This window comes from Tauraco erythrolophus, chromosome 16 (genome assembly GCF_009769465.1).
Source record: "Tauraco erythrolophus isolate bTauEry1 chromosome 16, bTauEry1.pri, whole genome shotgun sequence".
In the NCBI taxonomy this organism is placed as follows: Eukaryota; Metazoa; Chordata; class Aves; order Musophagiformes; family Musophagidae; genus Tauraco; species Tauraco erythrolophus.
The window spans coordinates 118,476-143,114 of record NC_141480.1 but is presented as its reverse complement, the minus strand read 5'-3'; the positions used below and the strand labels follow the sequence as shown (position 1 = coordinate 143,114).

At 42.2% G+C, this 24,639-nt stretch overlaps 1 protein-coding gene across 5 annotated transcripts in view; it reads left to right on the top strand.

Annotated features, from left to right (window-relative positions):
* Positions 1 to 24,639, top strand: part of KDM3B (lysine demethylase 3B) — a 73,840-nt gene that overhangs the window by 19,464 nt on the left and 29,737 nt on the right. For 4 of the 5 annotated variants that reach the window (XR_015222615.1, XR_015222616.1, XR_015222617.1 and 1 more), the window contains exons 2-12: positions 805 to 972; positions 3,543 to 3,656; positions 4,102 to 4,207; positions 5,719 to 5,843; positions 7,246 to 7,314; positions 8,735 to 9,316; positions 11,764 to 13,009; positions 13,416 to 13,617; positions 16,804 to 17,018; positions 18,077 to 18,229; positions 20,762 to 20,869. Coding sequence is in view for 1 of the 5 variants with exons in the window: in XM_086621757.1 (XP_086477883.1) it covers positions 805 to 972; positions 3,543 to 3,656; positions 4,102 to 4,207; positions 5,719 to 5,843; positions 7,246 to 7,314; positions 8,735 to 9,316; positions 11,764 to 13,009; positions 13,416 to 13,617; positions 16,804 to 17,018; positions 18,077 to 18,229; positions 20,762 to 20,869 (3,088 nt within the window). In the remaining 4 variants the exon portion in view is untranslated. The remainder of the gene's footprint in view (positions 1 to 804; positions 973 to 3,542; positions 3,657 to 4,101; positions 4,208 to 5,718; positions 5,844 to 7,245; positions 7,315 to 8,734; positions 9,317 to 11,763; positions 13,010 to 13,415; positions 13,618 to 16,803; positions 17,019 to 18,076; positions 18,230 to 20,761; positions 20,870 to 24,639) is intronic. The other variant, XR_015222618.1, reaches the window with a different exon arrangement.

Genomic DNA, 24,639 nt, shown 5'->3' with positions numbered 1-24,639 from the left:
TGCCATTCATGTGACATATTTGATTATATTTGTGTGGTGTGTAAGTTCTGTAGATGAAAGATTGGAATGTGACTGTGTTTTAACGTTTAACGGTTGTTAGGATGTGGAATGAGACTTGTAACCCATGTTCCTGTTCTTGCCATGTAATTTCATATGACTTTAATGTTTATCCTTTGTGATAGAAAAAAAAATCCACAGGATGATATCTCAGAGCAGTGGTTTAAAATTGTAGCATGGTTTATGTTGTCACACTTGTAAATAAGGTAATGAAAAATCTAGTGAGTAGCTATTTCTGGGTAATATCATGCCATCCAAAATATTCACATTTGGTTCAGAGAGTTTAATAATGTACAAGGCAACACAAAACTTCTGATTTAGAGTGGATTTCAGAAACACAAGCTTTCCTGGCCAAAGGATTTAATTTTGTAAATGTTGTTAACCGTACTGATACAGCCTATCTGTTGAAGTGCCAAGTAAAAGTGTCTGAATCTGCTAAAAAATCCCAATGTGAAAGAGGCTTGCATTGGGTCATCAGTTGTATTTTGGAATGAACAATTTTCACATCTTTAATTTTGTATGGGGGAATGCAGCATTTGGAGCTAGTGATGTGTGTTTGGGGTTAAATCATTTTTCATAGGTTAGTAATTGCTGTGAATTCTCAGTCTTATAATTACAATACTTATCATGATGTTTCTGACTAAAGCTGCTGTTGCCTTATCCATAGGGATTGTAGTAAGCTATTTTTTTGTATTTGGTGTCTGAAAAGAGCCGCAATGCCTTCTAAATTAATTTTTTTTTAAATAGATCTTTGTGGAATTTGATGGCTGTAACTGGAAGCAACATGCCTGGGTGAAAGTCCATGCTGAAGAAGTTATAGTGTTGTTGCTGGAAGGATCATTGGTTTGGGCACCTCGAAATGATCCAGTTATGCTCCAGGGGACTCGAGTCTCACTGGCACAGTGGCCTGCACTGGTGAGTATTTGACCAAAGGTCTCATATCCTCAGAGGTTTGCATCAATTCTACTGTGAAACGTAAGGCTTGGATATTGTACAGGGCACCGTTATGCAGGTTCCAAAAATTGCTTGGGAATGGATTTCTTAAAATGGTAAATAGGAAAGCAGGTAACTGGAAGTTACAGTGCCTTTGGAAAGGCATCTGAGAGGCAGTATGCTTCCAGTTCCCGCCCCAGAAATTGAAAGCTGTTACCTCACAGAAATGAGAGATTGTTTACCAGTGGGTCTCTAAAGAAATGTGGTGCATATCTGAAAAGATAATTTTTCCCTGTTGTAGAACTCTGAGTGTGTTAGGCTTTTCTGAATTGTGAGAATAAGCCTTTTGGTCTTACTCTATTGACTCTAAAGCTCTGTATGATGAAGGTTGCTCCATCCGTATTCCTGAAGGTGCTTTGGGGAAGAGTATAGAATGTGGGCTGTGCCTGACCTATAAGTCAGAAGTTAGGCACTCCTAATCTAAACTAAAAATTTGATTTCAGTGGTGTTGTCAGCATTAACTGAAAGTAGTAGTCAGTTAATGATATAGTAGTCAGTAGTCCAAGGGCAATGAAAAGAGACTTCAGGGCCCTGGGGTAGTTGGTAAGGTTATTTTTAACTCTCTCCTTCCAGTTGCAGGCAGCAACATTGGAAGAAACAGATGTGCCCAGTCTATTAATACGTGGCTCTGTGGCTCGTGTCACTGCCACAGTTTTTGGTTTTTGGATAATGGGATGGCCTACACAGCACCAGGCTTGCTGGCACTGGATGAGATTCACCTTTCTCAAAGGGAGATGAGGGTCTTTGCACATCAGCTAGTGGGGCTCATTGACAGGGCTTTAAACTAGACTTGAAGGGGGAGGGGGGATAATATTGGGCTTGGTCAAGACAAGCTGAGAGCACCTGAAGAACAGCAGAAAGGAATTCCAGCGACTCCAGCTGGTGAGTCAGCTTCATCAGGAACCCAAATTAAATGCCTCTATGCAAATGCATGGAGCATGGGGAATAAAGAATAGTTAGAGATATGCACACACCTGCGTATCTATATGGTCTTATTGGCATCACGGAGACATGGTGAGATGAATCCTGTGACTGGATGTTGGAATGGAAGGATACAGGCTCTTTAGGAAGGACCGGCAGGGGAGATGAGGAGGAGGAGGTGTCACTCTCTATGTCAATGACCAGCTGGAGTCCATGGAGCTGCGCCTGGGTATGGATGAGGAGCTGACTGAGAGCTCATGGGTCACGATGAAAGGGAAGGCAGGGACAGGGGACATTATAGTGGGGTTCTACACTGGCTACATGCCACCTGACCAGGAAGACTGAGTGGATGAGGCCCTTTATAGGCAGATGGGAGCAGCCTCACGTTCATGAGCCCTGGTCCTCATGGGGGACTTCAACCACTCCAATATCTGTTGGAGATACAACACAGCAGGACATAGGAATCCAGAGGTTCCTGGAATGTGTGGATGGTGACTTCCTTCCCTGAGCGATAGAGGAACCAACGAGGAGAGGTACGACACTGGACCTTGTTCTCACCAAGGAGGAGCTGGTGAGGAATGTGGAGCTCAAGGGCAGCCTTGACTGTGGTGACCATGAAATGGTGGAGTTCAAGATCCTTAGGGCAGTGAGGAGGGAGCAGAGCAAGCTTGCTACCCTGGACTTCAGGAGAGCAGACTTTGGCCTCTTCAGGGGTCTGCGTGGTGAAGTACCATGGCATAAAGCCCTGGAAGGAAAAGGGGCCCAAGAAAGCTGGTTAATATTCAAGGATCACCTCCTCCAAGCTCAGGACCGGTGCATCCCAACAAAGAGGAAGTCGGGCAAAAGCACCAGGAGGCCTGCATGGGTGAACAAGGAGCTCCTGGACAAACTCAAGCACAAAAGGGAAGCCTCTAGAGGGTGGAAGCAAGGACAGGTAGCCTGAGAGGAATACAGAGAAATTGTTCGAGCAACTAGGAATCAGGTTAGGAAAGCCAAAGACCTGACTGAATTAAATACGGCCAGGGACATCATCCTGCAGCTTTAATAGCAATAGTTTACCTGTTACGAACTTCAGTTTTGCACAAAACACTGGCAAAAAACCTCCCCTTTATTAATATACCTATAAATTACTTACACCTGACTTCATATAGGAATAAAAATGCTCCTTTCAGGAGGCTTATACCTGAAATATGTAGGGTAGTTTGAACCACTAACCAAAGCTTGGTTTGTGGTTTTTGGTTTTTGGTTTTTTAACCTGAGCATCAAAAGGTGCTTACCTATGAAAAAGCAGATACCACAAAAGGTGTTTTTGGTTCCGCTTTAAATTCTAATGAAGAAGTAGAGCCAATTTTCTGTAATTCCTTATTGTAATAGATCACTTTTGCAAGAATTATTAGCTTAGACATAATGAGTAGCAATTTGCATTAAAACTCAGACACTGGGTAGTGCAAGTTGAGAAATGAAAGGTTTTATTTGTGATACTTAAATACCATGTGAAAACAACTACTGTTGGTCTGTATGTGTGCTCAGTCGACTATTATATAACTTTTCTTTTTCGTTGTTCCTCACAGACCTTTACTCCTCTAGTAGATAAGCTGGGTTTAGGCTCTGTGGTCCCAGTGGAGTTTCTTCTGGACAGACATTTACGTTTCCTGTCTGATGCTGGTGGATTACGTTTGTTTCAGGTATTTGAACTGTGTTCAATTAAAGTGCAAATTTAACTTTGTGCTGTGATTGTCAGTTTAACTTTTTTTTTTTTGCTGTTCCACTTCCATATTCTAGTCTTCCCCCTTTCACTGTCCTGTCATATATTTGCGTTTTTTTCCCTGCTTTTCCAGGTGCTTACACTAACCTCCATCTGCATTTGAAAAGTCCTGCTTCTTATCTGTATTGGTCAGTCAGAGAGCTGGCTGTCAAGCATTGTTTAGCTGATAATTGCAATGGAAGTTTTGCAGCAGCTTTTCATAGCTAGTCCTTTTTTTTCCTCCTGGCATGTTCAGCAATGCTTTTCTTAATTTTACTTTTTTTGGGGTTTCTCAGTCTCTGAGAGCAGTCCAAGAAGAGCTGTCCCTTAAAAACTAATTATTTATTTGCTTAAAAGACTATGTTAAAACTGTTTGTTGTTGGCAGATGGGAACAGAGAGTCAAAATCAGATTCTGCAGGAACAGTCTTCACTAAGAGAATCTGTCAATGCATTGATCAGTGACCAGAAGCTTCAGGAGATATTTAGTAGAGGTGAGACTGTGGTTTTTCTTTCTCAGAGCTAAGTTATTATGGAACAGTTAGGCTATGCTGGGATTTGTGAAGGAGAATAGTAATAGTATCTGTTACTGCTTGATTTGGAAGGTCATTTTTCTGTATTGTTTTGCAAGTTCTTTACAAAGAAGCATTATTTTGTCACAGATACAGGTAAACAGTTGCTGAGATACAACCAGAAATACATACTAGGAATGAAAACTGAAGATGTAGTTAAAGTAGGAACACATATTATTGATAACATCTGTGTATTTTACAGCTTCCCTTTTTTAAGTTTTAGTTTTGAATTCTTAAAATTTTGGTCCTACTCTATGGTTCCATTCTGCAAATTTAGAAGTGAAGTTACTCTGTAGTTGATCTTTAAAAAATTTCTTTTGTTGTGTCAAATTGAAATTTTGACATTTTGATAACTAATACACGGATTGTTTAAGTTGAAAATATGGTGTAGCCATGGTCGCTCACCATAGTGTTAATACTTTAACTGTTGTCTGGATTGTGTATTAGGATTAAGCCTGATTGCAGCTTTTGTTGACAGATTGGGGTCTTCTAGTTCCAAGTGCTGAAATGATTTTCTATCCAGAGTTTGGGTTTATGGGCCAAGTGGCCATCCTAGAGGTAGGCCACTGTATTACATTTGAAGGACATGTAATTCTTAATGGAGATTTAGTGCCTTTTCGTTAAATAAAATGTTTATTGATAAAAATGCTATGAGGACAATACTTCTTACCTGAGCAGGTAGCTTCAGAATTGTCCAGTTTGAAGCCGTCTTCTGAAGCGCCTGGTCCTGGTTGTATCAGATACAGGCCATTGGATCATGTGGATTTTGATGATTTAATATTAACTAAGTTTTATTTGTCTGGACTCTAGGGTAGGAGGAAAGGTCTGCGTGCTGGTGTGGTGAGTGAGGGCAGGGTCGAAGGAAACCTTTCTGTAGATGATCCATTATCTATGTCAGAGAACTAAGACTAATTGATTTAGAGACGTTGGATATTTGTGCAATTATATTAAATTTTCCACAGTGACAAATACATGTTTCTATTCTGAACTGCATGCAGTTTGTGGGATTTGATGCATCTGGACTGAGTCAGAATGCTATGACTGTCTACTAGACTGATGCTTCATAATTACTGACTTGTAGGTTAAAAAGGAAAAGAGTTTAGGTAGCAAGGAGCCCCTGTCTGGCTTGATTTTGTCAAAAGAGTGAGATTATTTTGATATTTAGGGTTTTTTTTAGCTTGTAAATTGTATTAATTTTGTCTTTACAATAGAGTTACAGCAATGAGGCCTTATTGACTTTTTACAGTGGAATGCTTGGCTTATGCAGGATTTGCAGCAGAAGCCCTGGCATTTTAATTTCTTTCCACCTGAAAGATGCACCTCAGGCCTTAATTATGTGCACAGAACTTTTTTTTTTTTTAAATTATATGACTCTTAATTAAGAGTGGCACAAAGTTCGTCTGGAAAATGTGAGCAAAGTCCTTTTTTTCTAGGTCCTTACAGTGTCCAAGGCCAAAGAGTTAAGGTTTACCAACCAGAGGATGAAAATAGCTGGCTCTGTGGTGTTGTGAGCCATCAAGACCCAATAACTCGTCTTATGGAGGTGTCTGTGACTGAGGTAAAAATATCAAGCACTGCTTTAGTATTCCTAAAATACCATTCCTCAATGTCTCGTGGAGAATGACAGCTTCCCCAAAACCTGTACTTTTGGTTCTTTGTTTTTTTTCCCTTTAAAAGATGAGAAATGATCCGTGTTGCAATTTGCAGAATTTTTTTTTTGTTTTGTTCTGTTATGATGACTTTCCACTATAAATGATGATACACAGCCTACATCTATAAAAGAAGCTATACAAATTTCTGTAGCAGTGTGTGCTATATGGAAAAACATTGGAAGTGGCTTTCTGGATGGGAGAGTGTGCTCGTGTACAGAAAGCTACCTTCTGAGTCTGTTATGCTGTGGTCTTCCTATGCCTTCTCTGTTTCTATCTGACAGGCTGTACAAGTGCTTTGAAACAAGTGTAACACAGAAGATGAAGTCTTAATCTAAGCAAAATTGATGTGTTTTAGCTTAGGTTGCTTACTTTTGCCCTGTTCCTATCAGTAAACCTAGTAAGTGTTGTCAACAGCACAGAAGATATGTGCACTGCTAGAGTTACCTGGTTTGTGTTACAGGCTTCTGTGCGGTCTGACAACCAGCAGCCTGCTCCTAATGGCTTCCTTTTTCGGGAGCAACTAGGAACAGGTCGTGGTGCTGTGTGTGAATTACTGCAGCAGCAGCACTTCTCTTGTTTTTTTGGGTCCTGTCCCATGCCCCCCGCCCCCATAGCTTTTTCCGTGTACAGTAAAATACCTGCATAGAATGAATGCACTGGACGTGCCCAGTAAGTCCTGTGTACACGTGCAGTAATCCTGCACTCTGATTACTACATCAATTGCTGGTGCACAGGGAAAAAGTATGCTATGTATGGTAAATAAGTGTAGTACTTTGGAGAGGCATTGAAATTAAAGAGTATATGCTTTCAGCAAATACATGCCAGGAAGCACCCAACTTAACTGTGTATTTACTGTGAAATGAAAGGGTAACCTCCAAGCACAGTCAGAGACTGGGTTTTCATTGCTCCTTTTGGGAAGACACTGATGAGGATAGTTAGCATAAATTGGTGTGATTCCTTCCAGTAGTCTTTTCTACGTCTAGCAGAGTGAATGTGCAGAAGGCTAGAACAATACTAAATCAAGTTTAAGAAGAGCTGTGTTTAATGCAATGAATGCCTCTAGAGATGCTCAGTAGAACACATAATACAAGGAAACAGTGATAGGAATCAAATCTGAAAGTTTTTGAAATAGAGAAGGCTGTAGTATTACTAAGGAAGTGAGATAGAAAGAAAAGGCTAATGGGAGAGGGACTGCAGAGTAACCCTGTGTTTAAGGTCTCTTATGTTGATCCTATATACTCTGAATTAAAAACTAACCTCTTCTTTTCTTCCTCCGACCCCCTCGATATTAATCTGCATAAAAAATAGAGTGGTGAAATAAAGTCGGTGGATCCTCGACTGGTTCATGTGGTGATGGATAACACTTCTCCAAGCGAGGTACTACAACAGTTCAAGTCTTGTATATACAGTGTGAAACTTGCTCTGGGGTCCCTAACACAAGAAGGACATGGAGCTGTTGGAACGAATCCAGAGGAGGGCCACAAAAATGATCCGAGGGCTGGAGCACCTCTCCTATGAAGACAGGCTGAGAGAGTTGGGGTTGTTCAGCCTGGAGAAGAGAAGGCTCCGGGGTGATCTTATAGCAGCCTTCCAGTACCTGAAGGGGCCTACAAGAAAGCTGGAGCAGGACTTTTTGCAAGGGTGTGTAGTGATAGGACAAGGGGTAATGGCTTTAAACTGAAAGAGGGGAGATTTCAATTAGATCTAAGGAAGAAATTTCTTACAATGAGGGTGGTGAAGCACTGGACCAGGTTGCCCAGAGAAGCTGTGGCTGCCCCATCCCTGGCAGTGTTCCAGGCCAGGTTGGATGAGGCTTTGAGCAACCTGGTGTAGTGGAGGGTGTCCCTGCCCATGGCGGGGGGTTGGAACTAGATGATCCTTAAGGTCCCTTCCAACCCTAATCATTCTATGAAACTTGGTAAAGATTTAGATGTAAAACATCTAAAACGTGGAAACAACTGAAAACTGATGCTGTGTTCACTGTGGGCTTTTGATAATGTAATTGGAAGAGGAAAATGTTCTTTACCACTTAGAGATGGGCATAGCTTTCCTTAATCTATTTTCTTTTCTTTCAGGCTGTTTTACTAAGTTCAGCATGGATTTGGGGGAGGGAGTGTCAATAAAAATGATTGTTGTGCTCCATTTTAAAGGGTAGTGCTCTGATAAAGAATGTCTCTGTGCTCATTGCCTTTTTCTAATGGGATCACTCTGTGCTTCTTCACAGACCTTTTTTGGCATTTCTAAAAGTTACCATCTGGCTTCTCTAAAGCAGGCTTGTATGCTTGTGGCATTTCATTTCTTCAGTTGAGAGATTCCGTGATAACTTTTGAACCTGTGTTTCTTTACACTAGTCTAAAGGGCAAGCTATCTCCTGTAGTTAAATATTGTAGGCTGTGAGTAGTGGACAAAAAGTGTGGCCTTCAAAAGAACTGTGGGGATTAGACTTGTAGCAAAACTTAGTGTGCAAATAGTTTTCATACATTAGCAAGAACTATGTTGGAGTATGGCTGTGTTGTATGTTTCCCCAAATCTGCCATGATGTGGTATATTCTACAGCAAATTAGCTCAGCTAAAAATCTGATTGTACTATCCTAGTACAAAAAATACAAGACTGCACTTATTCTCGTGTTCTTTGTTCGCATAGTATCTTTCCTTAGATGTCTCAATTTGATGTTAAAAGAAGTGTTCCTAAGCTTAAGAGCAGTGTAACGTATTCTTTGTTCTAATAGAAAAATATTCTTTGAACAGATGTTCCTGATGGTTCTGTTTAGTGATTGCATGATTTTGTGTATTATAGGGAGGGGGCCTAAAAGCAACTAAATCATCAAAAGGGAAAAAGAAGAAAGACAGTCTGGAGGGAAAAGATGGACGGAGGAGGAAAAGTGCTTCAGATTCTGGGTGTGATCCTGCAACAAAGAAGCTAAAGGAGAGGGGTGAGGTAGATAGCAATGGTAGTAGTGATGGAGGTGAGGCAAGCAGAGGTTCTTGGAAAGGAGGCTCCAGTAGTGAAACAGGACTGGATCCCAGGGCCAAGCAGTTGCCTTCATTCATTCCTCAGATTAATCGCAATATTCGCTTCGCCACTTACACCAAAGAGAATGGCCGAACACTAGTAGTCCAAGATGAGCCAGTTGGTGGTGACACACAGTTGCCATTCACTCCATTTGCCTCTGTGGCTGGACAAGCATTACTAGTTGGATCTGGATGTAAAGAGACAGGAAAATCACTGGAACTGGTTGGCCAAGGCACAGTGACTTCTGCAACTGCAGTTACTACAACTGCTTTGACGCCAACAACTGTGAGAATCTCTGATACCAGTTTGCCAGCTGTTACTGGACAGGAGAAATTGAAAACAGGCCGATCACAAGCCCAGGGAGAGGTGAGTAGCTCACAATCCAGCATATTCAAGAAAGACACATTTGCAACAGGTGTTGTGCAACATATCCCTCTTACAAAGTGTGCCCGTGGAATTGAGAAAACTGCTTTTTCTCTGATTAATTCCTCCCCTCCCAAAGGAAACCTTTGTATTATATGATCTAAGAAAGCACTCAAAAGAAAATGAAGATATTTGGTGGAGTTGTGAGAGATGACTTTTTAGTGCTCTATTCAGCCTTATTCTGAGAAATGCAGCCTTAAAGTCACTTTAAGCACTGCACTTAATATGATCAATTTTGTTATCATATGGAAGATAACCTACTTAACATCTCTTGCCTTTATATAAATGAGTATGCATGAAAATATGCACTGAGTTGAACATTTAAGTTACTAAAAAAATACACCTTCAAAACCAGAAAAACAATGAGGCTACACTTAAAGGACCTTTTATAGATGCCCAACTTGTCTCTTATAGCTATGATAACCACCATAGAAGAAAAATGAGCTAGTTGCATCATGCACTATCTAGAGTTGGAAAACAAATAATTAAAAAATTTCAGTTGTGTACCTTTAGAATAAACTTTAATAAAGAGCTCAGTGTGGAAGCAGCTTGAAGACCTCTTAGTCGTGTCTTCATTGTCAAGGGGAAAAACAGAAGAGAAACACTGTTAAAAACAAAATAGAAGACTTTTTAAGTAATCAAATGAAGGCTTGTTAAAACAAACACTCCACCTCAGTAAGTACAGCAAAAATTAAGAAACTTGTAGTATGCTGTATAAAAAAAATGAAGAAAACAGGAGATAGGTTAGAGAGTCCAAGAAGATTGCCAGGAGGTTAAATCAATTACTTTCATCCCTGTCTTTTGTGTTAGCTAATGGAATGCGGGGTAAGGTGAGATGTTGACCTTGGAATAAGGATCTTAGATGGCAAGGTGTAAAGGAGAAATAGAATTGTGGAAGACAGGAGTGTTACATAATTAAATTGTTATATAACAATATAACCTGCTCTCTCTTCCACCCCACACCCACACTCCTCCCCCACCAAAAAAAGAAAAAAAAACAGGTGAACAGTGAAAATTGTATCTCTCATCACTGGTATTAAGGAAGAACTTTAATTGTACTGAGAAATTTTGGTACCACCTCTCCTTCCTTCCATCTCCCCAACCCTAAATCACTTGTTTTAAATAATTATTAATAATCTGGCTTCAGAATTTGCAGGTGGACCACTAGTCCATTTCAAACTGTATTTTCCTTGTGGGAGGGAACCTGACAATGTCGTCAGTAAGAGTGTTGTAGATAGTTCACATATGTTATTGCTTCAGACTGTCCACTTTATCATGTCATTTGGTCCTCGAGATTACTTAATAAGATTCATTTGCATTCATATGCTTTTAAAAACTGTAAGAGCTCAGTTTGTGAAAATTACTTTGGCTCTAAAAAGAAATACCTGAAGTTCTTGTGTTTGGAAGAAGTGTCATGGCAGACATTAATATGGTATTAAAGTTTTTACAGCTGGAGGTCGATAATGAGGAACAAGCGAAACATTAGTTTCCAGTGTAGTAGGTGTACAGTGACACTAAAGATGAGTAAGTTGTGTTGCACAGAGGCTGTGATTGTATTTAACATGGTCTTGGAATAAAAGTCGTCATTATTCATGAGTATTCCTCATGAGAAGATTTCTAAGAGGAAGCTTAAGGAAAAGGAATAGAACTGATGAGTTAGTCGCAGAATATAATCGGTTACAGTAGGACCGTATCTCAGTTATGAGTCTAGTGGAAATCTGCAAGTCAGAAAACTTTCTAGTATTTGAAGATCGTAAAAATTAAGCCTGTTGTGCTTAACCTCTATTGAGTAATCCCCTGGAAGGCACCACTTCATAGGCATCTATCCACCTGTCAGCAGGTGTGGCTTGCTGTGACCAGGAACAGTTCGTTCACTAACTGGTAGAGGGCTTTCCTTATTTAACTTTACAAACTAAGTTAATTATTTCAAGGGTGCTGGTTAAGTAGGAGAAGCTTGTCAGGACGATCTTGGGGGAGGATAAAAACCGGAAGATTATTGAAAAGCAGTTTTAATTAAGGTTCTCTTCTTGCTGAGTTGAATTAAAACAATCAACAGCTTAAGTAACTTTTCTGTGAATTGGTTCTTGGTTCACCTTGTCTTGTGTCTGACTTTTGCTCTAAAGTCTGATAAGACATTAAGTGTTCATTTTCTCCAGGTGTCTTTAATGTATGTAGCAGACACTGTTAGCTCATTAGTTTCAATGACTTGTAGGTCGGAAAAACTAGTCTGGCAGAATCTTTAAAGAAGTTTCTTCATTGTAAATAGTTCTGCTGGAAGTTTTTATTGCAGGTGATAAGTAGAATGCTAATTGTACAATTAGATGAACCAAAGTACTACTGAATCAAGCAAGAATCCTTTAATAGGCTAATGCTTTTTGATTTTGTTTCAGAATTCCCGAAATTCACTTTTGACTTCTTCTGGATTTGGAGTCTCTTTCCCAAGTGCTTCTCAGTCCTTGGTATTCGGAGGTGGAAGGAGCCAATCAAATGGAGTGGTGACTTCAGAAAGCAAGCCTTCTGGATTTCCTTTTGGCTGTAGTACTGGACAAGAGGCTCAGAAGGATTCTGATCTGTCCAAGAACTTGTTTTTTCAATGCATGTCCCAAAATTTACCTTCCAGTAACTACTTCACAGTCATTTCAGACAGCTTGACTGAAGATGCCTCTAGTCGGGACTCCTTCAAACAGTGCACAGAGAGTGTGGGTGCTGGGATCTGTAAAGGTAAAATTCTTTCAGTGGACACTAAGCAAGGAGCCCAGTCTGGCAGTTCTATGGAGCGGAAGCTGCCTGTGGAATCTATGCCTACCCTTACTCCAGCCTTTTCACGAAGTCTGTTGAATACTCGCCCCCCAGATAGTCATGAAAACCTATTTTTACAGCCACCAAAGCTATCAAGAGAGGAACCCTCGAACCCTTTCCTGGCATTTGCTGAGAAAGCAGAACTTAGTCCTTTCAGTAGCTTTGCATCTTCATCTCAGACAGGGGTTTCTACTCCCTCTACACCTGTGTGTCATAAGGCCACTTCTGGCTGGCCGGAATCACTCACCTCTACAGACTCTTCTCTAGCTAAGAAGAAAACCTTGTTTATAACAACTGACTCCTCAAAGATGATCTCCAGTACTCCTGGTTCAACAGTTACTGCTGGTGTTCAGAGCCCTTCCACTGTAGGGAATGGCCGTTCCAGCTCACCAACCAGCAACCTGACACAGCCTATTGAGATGCCCACGCTTTCCTCCAGCCCAACGGAAGAAAAACCAGCTGTTGGGCCTGGGCAGCAGGACAATCCTCTTCTGAAAACTTTTTCTAATGTGTTTGGCAGGCATCCACCTGGCTTTTTCTCTTTACAGGCAGAGTTTCCACAGGAGAACAAACCCCCTTTTGAAGCTGTGAAAAGGTTCTCTCTAGATGAGCGGAGCTTGACATCCAAACAGGACTCAGATTCCAGTACCAATAGTGACCTGTCAGATTTGAGTGACTCTGAAGACCAGTTGCAGGCCAAGGCTTGTATGAAGGGAATCCCAGACCACTTGATGGCAAAGCTAGGAGCCAATGCAGAGCGCAATGCAGAATTGCTGCTGGGGAAAGGAAAAGGGAAGCAAGCCCCAAAGGGCCGGCCTCGCACAGCTCCCCTAAAAGGTGATGACTTGAATGCAGGGTGTCTGGGAAGCAAAAGGAGGTGGGTTACTGGGATATGTCCTGTGTGATGAGCTGGGTGAACTAACCACAGGTGTAAACCTCATTTATGCTCAGTAGGCAACACACAGGATATTTACAAGTCTAAAGCTTAATGCTTCTTGTATTCGAATTAACATATTCACTTTGAGAAATAATTAAGCATGTATTTGTCAGGACAAAAGTGTGGTATGCTGCAGACTTGAACAGCCTTATTGGTTTTGCATGGGTATGAGCATAGAGATATTTGAAAATATGTTTATCAGGGCATTAATTATTAATAATAATAATTCAATATGTTAAAATTATTATTATTATTTTGCTGTTGCAGTTAACTAATGGATTTTTACCTCTGTTTTGCTTCACTCAGTTGGTCAGTCTGTGCTGAAAGATATGAGTAAAGTGAGGAAGCTGAAGCAGTCAGGTGAGCCTTTTCTCCAGGATGGCTCTTGCATCAATGTCGCTCCGCATCTGCACAAGTGCCGGGAGTGCCGTCTGGAGCGGTACCGCAAATTTAAGGAGCAAGAGCAGGATGACTCAACTGTGGCATGTCGCTTCTTCCATTTCCGGAGGTGCTCAAATTTTTCCTTCCTTCATATGTAGTCTATGTGCAGAGCTTGGACCAAGTCCAAGCACAAAGTAGTTATATTTTACTTATTTAATGTGCTTGGGTACAATAATGAAGACTTTGAGTGTCTTGCATTTCCCTGCGTCACCTGACTGGAATTCTCTCACTGGGATGGGAAGAGCTGCTGTTGGAACGTACAGCTATATGATACTAAGTGACCGTCCAGGTCCAGCCTCAGGAGATTGAATTGGCTTTATTGGGTAGAATTTTGCTGTTGGGTAGCAGTTTGTATGTAACAACTGTTCTCTCCTTCTTTCATAAGGAGTTCAGAACGGAGATAAAATTTTAATTCAGTCAACAAGTAAACTAAACATGAGGCTAATGTTCGTCTAGGTTTTGTTGAGTACAGAACTGATTTTTAGGAGTAGAACATTGCCTGTGTTTTCTCTCTTTGTTGCGTACACGTCTTACAGTTCTTTGGCCCGTCATGCTTCTCTTCATCTTCTTTAACTGCCTGTTCTGTCAAGTGCTATACGTCTTTTTCCAAAAAGATGTTTGTTCACTTTCACTTTATCCTTTATATGCCAGAAGTTTTGGTCTGTGCCACCCATCCAGTAAGGATTATAGCTGCCTCTCTTCCTGAACCTGTTAAAAATTAATCTAGCATTGATATTAAAGACAAGATTGACTTTGCTGGAAAGTTAAGTTACCTTTAATATTAGAAGGAGATGTTCAGGGTTCTGTAACTTACATTGTTATTGTAACTTACATTGTTAAGGACATCAAGGGCAACAAGAAAAACTTCTATAGATATGTCAGTGATAAAAAGAAATCTAGGGAAAATGTAGGCCCTCTCCAGAAGGAAACGGGGGACCTGGCTACCTGGGATATGGAGAAGGCTGAGGTTCTCAATGATTTCTTTGCCTCAGTCTTCACTGGCAAGAGCTCCAGCTGCACAGCTCAAACCACAGAAGGCAAAGGCAGGGACTGGGAGAATGAAGAACCGCCCACTGTAGGAGATGATCAGGTTCGAGACCATCTAAAGAACCTGAAGGTGGACAAGTCCATGGGACCTGATGAGGTGCATCCGCGGGTCCTGAGGGAGCTGGCAGATGAAGTTGCTAAGCCACTATCCATCATATTTCAGAAGTCATGGCAATCTGCTCAAGTTCCCACTGGCTGAAAAAGGGGAAACATAGCCCCATTTTTAAAAAGTGAAAAAAAGAAGACCCAGGGAGCTACAGTCCAGTCAGTCTCACCTCTGTGCCCGGCAAGATCATGGAGCAGATCCTCCTGCTGACTATGCTAAGGCACATGGAAAATGAGGTGATTGGTGACAGCCAGCATGGTTTCACTAAGGGCAAATTGTGCCTGACTAATTTGGCGGCCTTCTATGATGAGGTTACAGCATTGATGGATAGGGGAAGAGCAACTGACGTCGTCTACCTGGACTTATCCAAAGCATTTGATACTGTCCCACATGACATCCTTGTCTCTAAACTGGAAAGACATGGTTTTGATGGATGGATCACTCGGTGGATAAGGAATTGGCTGGATGGTCGCACTCAAAGAGTTGTGGTCAACGGCTCAATGTCCAAGTGGAGGCCAGTGACGAGTGGTGTTCCTCAGGGGTCAGTACTGGGGCCAGTGCTATTTAACATCTTTGTTGGTGACATGGACAGTGGGATCGAGTGCACCCTCAGCAAGTTTGCAGATGACACCAAGTTGTGTGGTGCTGTGGACACGCTGGAGGGAAGGGATGCCATCCAGAGGGACCTTGACAGGCTGGAGAGGTGGGCCTGTGAGAACCTCATGAAGTTCAACAAGGTCAAGTGCAAGGTCCTGCACGTGGGTCGGGGCAATCCCAAGCACAAGTACAGGCTGGGCGGAGAATGGATTGAGAGCAGCCCTGAGGAGAAGGACTTGGGAGTACTCGTGGATAAGAAGGTCAACATGAGCCGGCAATGTGCGCTGGCAGCCCAGAAAGCCAACCGTATCCTGGGCTGCATCCAAAGGAGCGTGGCCAGCAGGTCAAAGGAGGTGATTCTGTCCCTCTACTCAGCTCTTGTGAGACCCCACCTGGAATACTGTGTTCAGCTCTGGAGTCCCCAGCACAAGAAGGACATGGAGCTGCTGGAGCGGGTCCAGAGGAGGCCACGAAGATGATTGGAGGGCTGGAGCATCTCTGCTATGGAGACAGGCTGAGAGAGTTGGAGCGGTTCAGCCTGGAGAAGAGAAGGCTCCGGGGTGATTTTATCGCAGCCTTCCAGTACTTAAAGGGGGCCTACAGGAAAGCTGGAGAGGGACTTTTTCAAAGAGTATGTATTGATAGGACGAGGGGCAATGGCTTTAAACTGAAAGAGGGCAGACGTAGATTAGATATAAGGAAGAAATTTTTCCCTCAGAGGGTGGTGAGGCACTGGCACAGGTTGCCCAGAGAAGCTGTGGCTGCCCCATCCCTGGCAGTGTTCAAGGCCAGGTTGGATGGGGCTTTGGGCAACCTGGTGTAGTGGAGGGTGTCCCTGCCCATGGCAGGGGGGTTGGAACTAGATGATCTTTGAGGTCCCTTCCAACCCTAACCGTTCTATGATTGTTATACCTTTTACCACACAAAGACTAGGAGGATCAACAGCTACTGATAAAACAGTTGTGACTCGTCTCTGTGGAGAACAGTGGCAAGAATAGTAGGTACAATAAGGATTTTTTGCATGTCTTGCAATGTGAACTGTTAGAACAGTTGCCAAGTGCCGGTGTCCCTAGCCAGAACTGAAATACTAGTTTCTCAAAAGTTGGAAAATAACCTTCTCCTGAGATAAAACAGAATGAGAGTCATGCACAATTTTACAAGCAGCATCATGCAGCAGCCCAGATAGATAAATTGAATTTTGTCATCTCTTTCTATTAATAGTATAGAGAAATGTGACTTACCAAGCTGTAGCGATTTCCTGTATGTGGAATTTCCCAGCAACTCTTACTGGGACCTGAGGATTCATTCTAGTGGGTTTTGCAGCTATTGTCTTATTCTCTGTGTTGTTTGGATTTGCATAATAATTGTACTGGCTGTAGAGTATAGCTCTCTAGCTCTAGCCTTTTTTCCCCTTTCTGGATTTATGTTCTGACATAGGTGGCATCATAAGTTAATTAAAGATGATTGAGCAGCTTCTCAATTACTGTGTCCTGTTTTCTGCAGGCTGATATTTACTCGGAAAGGTATTCTACGAGTGGAGGGTTTCTTGAACCCACAACAGAGTGACCCTGATGCTATGAGCCTATGGATTCCTTCCTCCTCCCCTGCAGAGGGGATTGATCTGGAAACTTCCAAATATATCCTGGCCAATGTTGGGGATCAGTTCTGCCAACTTGTTATGTCAGAGAAGGAGGCCATGATGATGGTGGAGCCACATCGTAAGCTGGGCTTTTGACGTGTTTTTTATCCATCTTCTCTGTGTAATGTGTGTACAATGCAGTGGAATAGAGTTGAAAGTGTAATATAATTTCTTGTTAAAATGCTTCTCCTTTTCTTCCAAAGAAAAGGCTATATTCACTTCTTAGGAGTGTGTGCAATTGTGGGACCAGCATTTGGGAGTTTTCTTTTGGATCAGTGCAACATTACTATGAAGGAAGCTAGCCGTAACTTTCCCAGGCATAATTAAATCATTTTTCAGTAAATAAATGCAGAAATCAGCTGACTCATGCCCCTAAGAAAATAGGAATAAGTCCAGAACACTTATCACACTGACCAGCTATGCTTTAATGATCAGCTTTTCTTACATATTCCTACCCTGTTGTGCTCCAGGGATGTCACATAAAAGCTCAGGGTTTTGTCGGGAAGGAGCATCGTCTCCGTTCAGCCTGCTCAGCTGAGCAACTAGTTGACAGCGTTGCCACTACACGAGGAGTGGGTTTAGACAAAATTTTCTAAAGGAAGCCAGTTCAGCCTATCACACAGGCAGTTCTATCTGATTTTTCCCTTTAGCTTCTGTTATGTTCAAGGGCAGCCATTTGGAGAGGACTTCCACATTCCTCAGTGAATGTGTTGGTTTACAATCCAAAGAGTTGGCAGGCATCCGATTAGTAAAACTAAATAAGCATTCTTTATAGTTTTAAAAGTTAACGTTATTTGTTTGTAAAACTAGCAGGAGTTTTATAATTGTGCTGTAAGTTCCGTAAGTGCTCCTTGAAATTCAGTTACTACAGAGCTCTAAGGTGCTCCATTTCCTTGTAGCGTGTGCATTTTGCGACTTGACCTTACCTGCTCTTAGAAATGGGGATTTTAATAGTGTGACAAGACGAGCAACTCAAAGAATGCGTACCTGGATGTAAAAAGTGTGCGTTTCTATATTCTGCCCTCAAGTCATGTTTCTGTGAATTGTTTCTGTATCTGTTTCTGTGGTAGTCTCAAATTAGGTGGGAGAAATGCAAAATGTCAAAGCAATAATTCCTAGTGTTCCTTCTCTTTATAGAGAAAGTGGCATGGAAGCGAGCAGTACGTGGCGTGAGGGAGATGTGCGATGTATGTGAGACAACACTCTTCAATATTCATTGGGTTTGTCGCAAGTGTGGTTTTGGCGTCTGTCTGGACTGTTATCGGCTGAGGAAGAATCGTCCACGTAGTGGTGAGTACTGGGGTTTTTTTGCCCCACTGTAATCTTTGAACTGACTGGCTTTCCATGGGGATAGTTTCTGGGAAGTTGCTGAAGGTTTTGTGGGAGACGTCGTGAGTATCAGCTTGGGAGGCCAAAGGTTTGAAATTTTGGCACTACTGCCTTGTATGCTGTTCCATTCTTCGTTTCCTTAGATACTTGTGTTTTATCTATTTGGTTAGAACTTGTGTATTAAAATCATAACATCAGCAGGCATAGGCTGTGTACTGAGACAGACTACTGTATAGTTCCATCTTTTCCTGAGAGAGTATGAAAGAAAAATTAAGTAATATCTTAACAGTTTAGAAGCATCACAAGATGAACTAGTAAGGAGACATTGCAGAGAACTCCTTTCTGTAACAAGGAGTTAGACTGGAAAGTTTTCTTCTTTTTTTGATTCCATGACACACTAGGGTTTGTAGTTCAGCAAAAAGTTCAGTAAGTTCAGTTTCTAACAAATAGAGACACACTGTGTTTACAAAAAGTAAATAGCTGGTTGTTTTTTCGTGTATTGTACTATATTGAGACCGCTTTGGTAGCATGGGTGCTGACAATGGACAAAGTATAACATGAAATGACAGTTACATTATTATATGGAGCAGATGTACAAAATACTGGATGCTGATGTGTGAATATTCATTATGATAAAGGTGCTAGAGAACACTGAATGAATTATAGAAGCAATCGGTTTTTAAAAATAGATAAAAAGTCAGCTATTTTTAGATCATTGTTGTAGGTTAACCCCAGTAGGCAGCTAAGCACCATGCAGCCATTTGCCCACTCCCCTATGGCAATGGGACTGAGGAAAGAGGAAAGGAATAGTGAAAGGAAGAAAACTTGTGGGTCAAGATAAAAATTGTTTAATAAGTGAAGGAGAAATAGAGAAAAGGAAAACAAAACAGAGCAAGTGATGCAAAGGCAATCATCGCCTCTCACGGGTAGATCGTTGTCCAGCAATTTCCCATGCATAAGATAGCTAGCCTCCTTAAACTCCTTCCTCTCTGTTTTTGTTGCCGAGCGTGATGTTGTATGGCATGGAACATCCCATTGCTTAGTTTGGGTCATCTGCCTGGTGGTGTTCCATCTCAGCCTCTTGTGCACCTTCAATCTATTCACTAGGGGGGATGAGTAGAGTGAGAAACAGAGGAGATCTGGACACTGTGCAAACTTGGTTCAGCAATAGCTAAAACTTTAGTCTGTTTTCAGCATTGTTTTGGTCACAAGTCTAAAACACAGCACCACATGAGCTTCTATGAATAAAATTAACTCCATCCTAGCCAGACCCAGTATACCAACGAAGCCTATGAAATTACTGCCAGAATACACCAGCAGAGAGCATAACAATCTTTAAGATGTGGTTAACCAGGGTGCAGTGGAAATAGTTGAAAGTAAGTAGAATACAGTTTCTTTCGTCTGGCACTGTACACGTTTGGAAGAAGTATTTGGGACTGAATATGTCACTGACAGAATATGGTATAAAGATGTCTGTGATTCAAGGGAAATAGTTTCTTAACCCCTTTTCTTCTCACATCAAGGAAATGAATGATAACCTTACCGTGCCAGGTTAAAATAAGGAAATGTCCTGGGCTTATGGGAAGTTTTTACTCACTGGTGTACAAAGGAGGGTCAGCATTGGAAAGACTGATATTTTACAATGTCAAATAATAGTGAGGCGTGTGTATACGTATATATTGCATATCAGTGATGTCTTCCTGAAAACAGTATTATAATCGTTAATTATTAATCAAGTCTGAAATTTTCAAACGCACCAAAATGTAGAACCAAGACATTATTTAAATATAGTTACGTGCCTCAAGAGACTTCTGAAGTTTGTGCTGTAGAAACAACCTGTGCATACACCAGGTCTAAAGGACTGTGAAATGAAGTTTTATATGATCCATCTCATATTCTGCTCCACTCAACCTTCTCCTCCACCTTCCTTTTTAAAGGAAGAGAATGGCATGCAGCTTATGGAGTTACATATTTGTAGGCCAAACTTGGTTTAAAATCTGAAGCATTATAAATTTGTCAGGCTTCTTTTCAAACTATTAATTTGCTACTTGTTAGCTTTGTAAGTAGATATACTGACGGGAGAGCTTAGTTTCCTCTTCCTGGAACTGATATGCAGATACTTTTTGTTGAAAACGTTTGGGAGATGATGACAAGAAAAGATAGAATTACTCTATAACTTAGGAAAGCATAATGAGAACAAGACTATGATATTCCAAAATGAGGCTAGAAGCCAAGATTTTTAGGTGATCGAAAATAACAAGCTACTAGAGATGAAGGGAAAATGGCTGTGGTGGTTTTATAATCTGAAGAGGCAAAGAAGTTACTGTAGATCTTGTCATAATGGTTTGTATTTACAGTTTATTTCTGAGACTAGCAGGTTAATCTCCTCCACTGTAAAGAAGCTAAAGAAACAATTTTGATGAAGAAACCTTCTATATTATAATGTTTTAGAGACCTTTGTACAAAATTTTACTTTTTTTGTGTCTATTCCAGAGACAGAGGAGATTGGTGATGAGGAAGTGTTCTCATGGCTGAAGTGTGCCAAGGGTCAGTCTCACGAACCAGAGAATCTTATGCCAACACAGATCATTCCTGGCACAGGTAATGCTTGAAACTTGAAAGGAAAAATTCCAAATTTTTTTCTCAATTTTGAGCAAGCAAGTGGAAAACATATTAAGATGGCTGGTGTTCTAGCTGTTACCTTTTCTAGCGTGGATTTAGAGGAGACTTCCACTTGGTACAGCAGAAGGGTTGAAGGGAAGGTAACCTAAGCAAGATCAAACTGTGGGTTTGAAGTGAACACTCTTCTTATGCTAGCTGTCACTTCTTGTGATCAGCTGGTTTTAGTTGTATCAGTAAATTTGATTAACTTGCAAGAAAGATCTTGTATGTTGAGGGAGGGCAAGTAAATGGTCAGTGCTGAACATTTACTTGACTGTTTACATAACTGGTCCTAAAAATCATGGAATCATAGAATGGTTTGGATTGGAAGGATCCTTTGAAGTTCTAGTCCAACCCCCTTGCCCTGGGCAGGGACATATTTCACTAGGTCAGGTTGCTCAAAGCTCCATCCCACCTGACACTGAACACTTCCATGACTGGGACATCCACAACTTCTCTGGGCAACTTGTTCCAGTGTCTCCCCACCCTCACCGAAAAAAACATCTTCCTTATGTCCCATCTAAACCTGCCGCCTTTCAGTTTAAAACCATTGCTCCTTGTCCTGTCACTACAGGCCCTAGTGAAAAATGTCTTTCTCGTGATCCTCCTTTATATACTGAAAGGCCACAGTAAGGTCTCCCAGGAGCCTTCTCTCCTCCAGGCTGAACCATGCCATCTGTCTCAGCCTTCCTTCATAGGAGAGGTGTTCCAGCCCTCTCATTCTTGTGGCCCTCCTCCAGACCCCCTCTAACAGGTCCGTGTCTGTCTTGTACTGGGCACCCCAGAGGTGGACACTGGACTGTAGGTAGGGTGGGGTAGAGTAGAGTAGCTTGGGATTATCACCTGTCTTGACTTGCTGGCCACGCTTCTTTTTATGCAGCCCAGGAGATGATACGGCTTTCTGGGCTGCAAGTGCACATTGCTGGCTCATATCTAATTTTTCATCTACCTGTATCTCCAAGTCCTTTTCTACAGGGCTGCTGTCAATCTGTTCATCCTCCAGTCTGTATTGATATTAGGCATTGTCCTAGCCCAGGTGTAGGATCTTGTACCTGACCTTGTTGAACTTGATAAGGTTCATGTGGGCCCACTGCTCAGGCCTGTCAAGGTCCTTCTGGGTGGCATCGCTTCCTTCTAGCACATCAGCTGCTAGACAAAACTCAGCTTGGTGTCATCTGCAGGCTTGCTGAGGATGCACTCAATTCCGCTGTCTTATATTTTTAATAAAGATACTGAAGAGTCCTGATATGGACCCCTGAGGGACACCACCTGTTACTGATCTCCATTTGGGCATAAAGCCATTGATTGCAACTCTCTGGACGCATCCATCTAGCTGGTTCCTTATCCATTGAATAGTCTGTCCATCAAACACATATCTCTCCAACTTAGTGGCAAGAATGTTGGCGGGGTCGGGGGGGGGGGGGACGCGGCATATTGAACTTCTTACAGAAGTCTAGGTAGATGGCATCTGTTGCTCTTCCCTTGTCCAACGATGCAGTCACTCCATTGAAGAAAGCCACTAGTTAGTAAGGCATGATTTACGCTTAATGAAGCTGTGTTGGCATCTCTGTCTTCCGTATGTTTTGATATGTCTTCCAGGAGAATCTGCTCTGGTGTTACTGGGTACTATGGTGAGACTGACTGCTTGGTAGTTCCCATGGGACTGTCCTTTTACTCTTTTTAAAAATGGGCATGATGTTTCCTTTTTTCCAGTCACTGGGACTTCACTTGACTGCCAGGACTTTTCAAATATGATGGAGAGTGACTTGGCAGCTACATCAGCCAATTACCTCAGGATCTTGGATGCATCTCGTCAGGTCCCATGGACTTGTGTATATTCAAGTTCCTCAGGTGTTGTTGAAACTGACACTGATGCAGCCCTACCTCAAGTACTGTGTGAAGTTTTGGGCGCCTCAATACACGAAGGACATCAAGCTATTAGAGTGTGCCCAGAGGAGGGTGTCCAAGATGGTGAAAGGTCTCGAGGACAAGACTTAGGAGGAGCGGCTGAGGTCACTTGGTTTGTTCAGCTTGGAGAAGAGAAGGCTGAGGGTGACCTTATCGCAGTCTACAACTTCTTCAGGGGGGCAGCAGAGGGGGAGGTGCTGATCTCCTCTCTCTGGTGACCAGTGGTAGAACACAAGGAAATGGAATGAAGCTGCACTGGGAGAAGTTCACATTGAACATAAGGAAAAGGTTCTGCACTGAGAGGGTGGCTGGTCACTGGAACAGGCTCCCCAAGGAAGTGGTGATGGCACCAAGCCTGTCAGAGTTCAAGGAGCGTCTGGACTATGCTCTTCGTCATATGGTTTAGTTTTAGCTGGTCCTGAGATGACCACAGAGTTGGATGTCATGATCCCTATGGGTCCCTTCCAACTTGACGTGTTCCGTGATTCTATGATTCTCCTATGATGGGGAGAACTTCATTCTCCTAGACCCTGCTTTGAGATTCAGGGGCTTGAGAGAAATGAGAAGAGAAGATAGCATTGAAAACTGAGGGGAGAAAAATCATGCTCTCTTAAAATTTGGTGTCCTGTCTCTACTGTTCACCTGATCCATATCCCTCAAGATTGTGAGTTCCAGCAGAGCATGATCAATGCAGCCTAGGCTGCCACTAATCTTGACAATCTCTAATTAGTTCTTCTGTGTTGGTGAGCAGTTGATCGGGATCAGATCCTGTGAGCATGTTGCTTCCTGTAGTTGAAGTAAGAACACTTGGTCAACAGGCTCCCCTTGGTCAAGTGGCCTGTAGTAAACATCAACAGTGAGGTTTCCTTTGTTGGCTTAGCCCTTAATTTTCCCCCATAAAATTTCAACCTGTTTTTCAGACAGCTCTGTGCAGTGAATCCATGCTTTTACATGGAGAGCAAGCCCCCGCAGTGCTCCAGTTGTGTGGTTCGTCCCATCACGTTTCAGCAATAGCAATTAGATCGTAGTTTTCTAGTTGCACAATGACTTCTAGCTCCTCCTGCTTGTTACCCATGCTGCGTGTATTGGTATATAGAAGTGCATCAGCTGGGCTATCAACCTTGTCACCTCTTCAGAGGAACATGCCCAAATTCCTTTGAGGCATTTCACAGATGTTTCCCTGTTGGTTCCTAATAAATTGGCAGTGCCTGGCCCTTCTCTGTTGCTCAAATCTCCATCCACTTCCCCCACTAAATCTAATTTAAAGCTCTCCATATACATCTGGTCAACTTGTTGGCAAAGACTCTCTTGCCCTGCTTGGGCAGGTGAATTCCATCAGCTCCCAAGAGACCCAGCTTCTCAAATGTAGATTTGTGATCATAGAAGCCAAAACCTTGAATATGGCATTGTTGACGCAACCAGGTGTTCACCTGTTCAGTTCATCACCTCCTTCCTCTTACTGGGAGGATAGAGAACACTGCCTGTGCCCGATCCTCTTAACCTGGCTCCAAGGGGTATAGTGATAAGACAAGGGGTAATGGCTTTAAGCTGAAAGAGGATAGATTTTGATTAGATATAAGGAAGAAATTTTTTATATTGAGGGTGGCGAGCACTGAAACAAGTTGCCCAGAGAAGTTGTGGATGCCCCATCCCTGGAAGTGTTCAAGGCCAGGTTGGCAACCTGGTGTAGTGGAAAGTGTCCCTGTCCATGGCAGGGGGGTTGGAACTGGATGATCTTTGAGATCCCTTCCAACCCAAACCATTCTGTGATTCTATATAGTCTCTTTTCATGGTTCTGAGTT